This window comes from Esox lucius, chromosome 10 (assembly GCF_011004845.1).
Source record: "Esox lucius isolate fEsoLuc1 chromosome 10, fEsoLuc1.pri, whole genome shotgun sequence".
NCBI lineage: Eukaryota > Metazoa > Chordata > Actinopteri > Esociformes > Esocidae > Esox > Esox lucius.
Window position 1 is genome coordinate 22,146,025 of NC_047578.1, and position 5,474 is coordinate 22,151,498.

Sequence of the window (5,474 nt, forward strand, 5' to 3'; positions counted from 1 at the left end):
GTTGACACTGCCTCCCTTTGAAAGGGGTTTGGCCTTTCACTTGGATTTCTCACTCACATTTCTCTTCATGTTAACGAAACACCCACCAGGGACCTGAACAGATCTTGAGTGTCTGGTCGGAATGATAATTTTTTAAGGGTCATCAATGAATGTATTGTAATACCAAGATTACCAAGGTTTTGCTGAGACGTCCTAAAAAAAACAGTAAAACCTGACAATTTGGACCCGACAAAGACTTAACGTAAGGGGTAAGGTTTAGGGTAACATCTCTGGTCCTGGCATTAGAATTAGGCAAAGATTGGGTTATATTAGGCATACAGGTTAGGTTATTGAGGTTAAGTTTAGGATAGTGAAAAGGTGAATACATTTTCTGCTCTCCACAAGAATAGAAAACCAATATACATGCGTGTGTAGAATTTAATTTATTTTTTACTTCAATGGTTCAACATTTAGATAGAAGTACCTCATTAGAATTACCTTATGAGAATCCAGGTTCAGTTTTCATTAAGCAGACATTTCCCGAATTCCCGAATCAGAAGAGCCAAATTCACCTTTCAGAGTTTCAAGGCCATGATCTACCCAAGTAATTTCACAAAATAAAAGAATAAGAAATTAGTGATGCAACTGAAATTCGTGTTTATTATTTATCCCCCAAAAAATTCCACAATGACTTTTTCACAGTCCTGTGTTCTATAGGGGCTCTGAAAACAGTACCAGGAGATACACATTTATATATAATACTTTTATATTGCTATTTATATATAACTTTTGTCCACATGTGTTCCTAAAGGTAAATTCTCCCCGCATATTAAGGATAGATATTTCTTTTAATCCATGGTACATTCATGTGGTTTCTCACAGGCAGAAAGAAGCGTAAACTGAATTCCATCAACAGACCGGACTGAGCATGACCAATCATATGATCACATCCCAATGAACCTTGATTGACAAATGGAACGTCACCATACAGATTCCTCAGAATGACTACAGCAACTGAGGACGTTTTAAAAGAAACAGAAATATATAGTTGGTGAATAGCAAAAACAAGCACTTCTCATTCTTTGAAAAGTAAAAGAAAAATAGTTGGCTACAGATTTACAAGTATGAAAACCTAGACAGTAATTTGAGAAAGAGGATTAGCCCCAAAAAAATGCTTAGATAAAGTGCACAAGTGCTCATTCATAAATTAACTTTATAGTGGGACAAACCAATACATTCACAAGGAATCCAACCATTCTATTAGTCTTACACTGTAACTGTGTATTGTGCATCAAACTGCTTGCCCCTCTGTTGATGGTCTTTACAACAAGTATTTGTGACTGAATAGCACACTTCAATCTCCTATACATATACAGTACACACGTACGTACACACGTACACACACGCACGCACACGCACTTTAGAGTAGGTCAGACGGCAAGTGTGTCAGAAAGCCAGTGTGTTTGTCAGTGAATGTGTCATCGCTGTCTGTAAGGCAGGTAGTCAGTCATTCAAGTGGACCTCTTTGCTGGTTAAGACAAGACATTCCCTATCTCCCACAGCATCAACTTTCATTGAACCCTAAAATCTCCCTCTCTGTGTAGGTGACATTCATGTGCAGATTGCCCCTAAATCAAGTCTCTGTGCAAACTACAGTAAACTCCACCAATGTGTAATAGTTACATACTACGTTTGTAGGCCTATTAATCCATACAAAACACAGTTCATGCAGACTCATGCACACATTTGAATATCTTTCAAAAATCATTCAGTTATAAATACAAAAAATTGGAAATCCAAGTCCAGTACAAACGCCCCACTCAAACATCCCTATAAACATCCCTTCCATAGTACAAACTCCATTTCCCAGAATCCTTCACTCGGTGTGCTTGGTGAAGTTTCACCTTATTTCCCCTTACATTTTTTTTGGCAGTCATTCTTTTCTGTTAAATTTGTACCTCTAGTTGAACCTTTTTACATTTTTTGCTTAGTTAGCCAAGGCATTTTTGCACCAAGAATTGAAACAAAAAAAAAAACATTAAATCAAGAGAGGTAGGACCCTGATGATTCTCTCTAAAGAGATCAACAGGTTGATAGAAATGCTGACATACACATATAGATGGCTGTCGTCTGTAGGTAAGACATTAGTAAATCACAAAGCAGCAAAAAAAAAAAGAAAAGGATTCCCTAGAAAAATGGTAAATCAACAAATTAGGAGATTACCTAAAAAAAAAACAAGTGAGATTTGTGCAACCTCTGAGAGCACTCAAAGTCAGACAGTTAAACATAAAGGATGACATTATCCGGAGGGCAGTGGAGGCCTTCAGAGGTGTGAAGCGGTCTGCAGGTGGTCTGTGGTTGGTGAGAGGTTCGGCAGCTCTTGGGGTGAGGAGAGTCGCAGTCGTCTGACGTCAGGTCGGCGATATCGTCCGACTGGGTGTCCGACATCTCCAGATCACTACGGATGCTCTCTGGCTGGGCCAGAGTGACATCGCGAAGCCCCTCCCTGAGAGACGCTCCGGGCGACAGGCCCAATGCTGAGCCGGACAGAGCCCCGCCCCTTCGGGAGCTGCAGTCCTGAGGCTCCTCCCCCCCAGAGCTCGGGTATGGTGCCATGGAAATAGGGGGAGGAGTTAGGTCTTCCTCGCTGGTTAGGCAGAGGTGGCTGGGTTTGGTCTCAATGTCCACCTGGATCTCAAGATTAGTGCACTCCCTGTGAGGAAAGAAACATGGTTCCAATTCATTGTGGTTATGTTTTACATTTCAAGTCAAATCCAGAGCGTAGTATGTTCTCACACATTTTCATACCCTACTGGCCCCCCAGTGGGAATTAAACAAAGCAGTTTAATTCCTAAAAAGTGCCATTGCTCAACCAACTTAGCTACACTTGGCCCTGTGAAGCACATCCTTCCATCAACGTCATTTCAACACTTCACAGGAAATAAACAAAAAGAGATCCAAGTATACGGGGAGTTTCTCAACGACCACAGAATCCAACTGACGTGACATGTTAGGTGTTAATCTTAAGTGCCACCTAAACAGGCGTGGTCCTGCGATCCCAACCGCATCGCAGATGCGACTCATCCAGGAGATTTCTTAATACCCTGGGAGCGAGGTTTAAGTGTGTGTTTGAAAGAGCCGGGAGAGAGCGCGAGTGACTCACCTATCCGGGAGTGTGTAGGAGGAGACGATGGAGCCTGCCATTCCCCTAGTGCTGACACAGTCACTGCCGGCTCCCAGACTACCGGTGTCCCTTTGGGCACTGTCCTTCCCCAGGTCCCCTGTTTGGAGCTCCAACCTGGAACCGCAGACGACATGATAATTAGACGGTTAAACTGGTTCACGCGTATCGCGCTCGTTTCGCCTGGCGAAAACCTCTTCAGTCGGCCATGCGGTACCAAACAGGTTCTTTCCCCCCCACTGAGTCATACCTGTTGTATTTGCCAGCCCTGGCTCCGAGGGCCCCCCCGGCCAGAGTGTTGAAGTGGGGGGTGTTCCCCAAGCCCCCGGGAGCCACGGAGAGCCCCTCGCTCGGGGAGGTGGTGCTGAGGCCACTGGCTGCCCCCTCCAGGCTACTATCGCCCAGGCTATTGGACTTCAGGGCCCGCCACGCATCCGCCACTGGAACGCAGAGAGGAGGGAAGGAGAGCAGAGATCAAAGGTTTTAGAAGCTTTGTAACATACTTTTTAACGTGCGCAAAAGCCCGAAATAAGGCGCCGTCAAACATCGTCCGATTCAAGTACCCCATGACCCCCCTCACCAGTGATCGGGCCGTCGTCCTCGTCGAAGTCGATCCGTACACCGCGGCCCTTCCCTCGGCTGACACCGCAGCCACCCCCGCGGCACAGCGAGATGGGCACCACGCCGTAGACGTACGCCAACATTATGGGCACGCCGATGCCAACGCTGACGGCCGCTATAACCGGAGCGGTGATGATTGACAGCGCCACCCCTCCGGAGACGGCCAGGTTCCTCCTGTGGCGATTGGTCTTCTTCCCCTCATAATGGGCGTGGATCTGTTGTCAACAAGACACCTGCGTTAGTGAAGTGCGTGAGTGACATCCTTCACATCCTAAAGGCCAGAGCCTTTTCCCGCCATTTAATTGCCGTTGTAACATTTGTTTTGTACTCCACTTCAAATCATAAAATGATTAGGAGATTTAGACAGTATGACATATCACAGGCATTCATTCTTTGTTTCACAGGCTCTTCGTATTGTTCATCCTGGCTACTTTTACGTGGCCTATAAAAGCATAACATTTCTGGAAGTGCCTGAGGTGGGTAACACTGGTAATACTTTGAATATTTCTACACCTGGGAAATCTTGTGGGCTTAGAGTGTATGTGGGAGGGCCTTAAATCGGCTTATGTTCAAACTTGCAGTTTAATTAAATTGCCACTAGGCGGCGATGAAGAGAAATCTTAAAAATAAATACTCTGCAGATCTGCTTCTGAATTGTGCTGTTTTCAATCAACAGCTGGAGCGTCATACTGAAAGTTTAAATTTGTTTGAATATCATGTGTTTCGGAATTACTGGAAAATGCACAGGAAATGAACACATCAGTGAAAGAACATCATATTGAAACTAACCATATTTTTTTTGAAAACAGCAACATCCCATTGAGTTTTTACAGTTAATTGCTCTTCTGCAACATTTCACGTAAAACCTTCCCCTTTATTGTCCATGCACTGACAATTAGCCACCCTTAAGAGAATATGCTAAATGACTTAGTGGATGCTAAATAAAGACATTTTCAGTATGGGGTTGCTCTTATGCCAGCGTAGTTGCCTACCTTGCGTCCCACATAGACAGGGATGCCAATGACCATGGCAGGCACAGTGATGCCAGCTATGAGAGTGATGCCAACTGGCGCTCCAATCAGAGTACCAAGCTGCCACAAAATCTTCTTTTTACGACTCCATGGCTTCTTTCCCCAGAACGTACACCCTGATGGACTGAGTGAGAATAAGACAGAAAAAGAGATGCAAGGAGGAACATAGGGGAGGGAAAGGGTGAAAGCAATCAGGAAAGTAAAAATAGTAGAAAAACCAGAGAGAGGGACAGATATGAGGGCATGAAGGGGTAGAAAGGAAAACAGATATTAAAAGAAATGGGGAGAGATCAGGAGAAAGAACACTGATTATTTCTAGGCCCCAAGTTCAGGCAAAAACAATCAGTACATACAACAGCAACTGAGACTGTCATAATGAATTTGAACTTTTCCATGTCACAATGCAGGGAGACACTTCACAACCAAACACCCAGCCTGTTTACGCATACGACGGAAATTGCGTACGTCAGAACCCATTAGTTTCAAAACTTGATTTGACCTGATTCAACTCCAACGTGCTGGCATATTTTAACAAAAATCACCTGAGAAACAATAAAAAACGGTCTAGCTCCGGAAATACCAATGGGCAGTTTTTTGTTTTGGGGTCGGGCGACACACCTTTCAAACACTTGGACATGAATGTGCACTGCCGTCTCATCGAG

The 5,474-nt window shown here is 44.3% G+C and overlaps 1 protein-coding gene across 1 annotated transcript in view; it reads right to left on the reverse strand.

Moving 5' to 3' along the window:
• Nucleotides 1-402: 402 nt before the first annotated feature.
• rnf19b (ring finger protein 19B) overlaps nt 403-5,474 on the reverse strand; it is a 21,567-nt gene continuing 16,495 nt past the window's right edge. The window contains exons 5-9 of the mRNA XM_010873835.5: nt 4,774-4,936; nt 3,741-3,996; nt 3,411-3,600; nt 3,143-3,277; nt 403-2,692 (exon numbers count right to left, since the gene is read on the reverse strand). Of these exons, the coding sequence (XP_010872137.1) occupies nt 2,260-2,692; nt 3,143-3,277; nt 3,411-3,600; nt 3,741-3,996; nt 4,774-4,936 (1,177 nt within the window). The 3' untranslated portion in view covers nt 403-2,259. The remainder of the gene's footprint in view (nt 2,693-3,142; nt 3,278-3,410; nt 3,601-3,740; nt 3,997-4,773; nt 4,937-5,474) is intronic.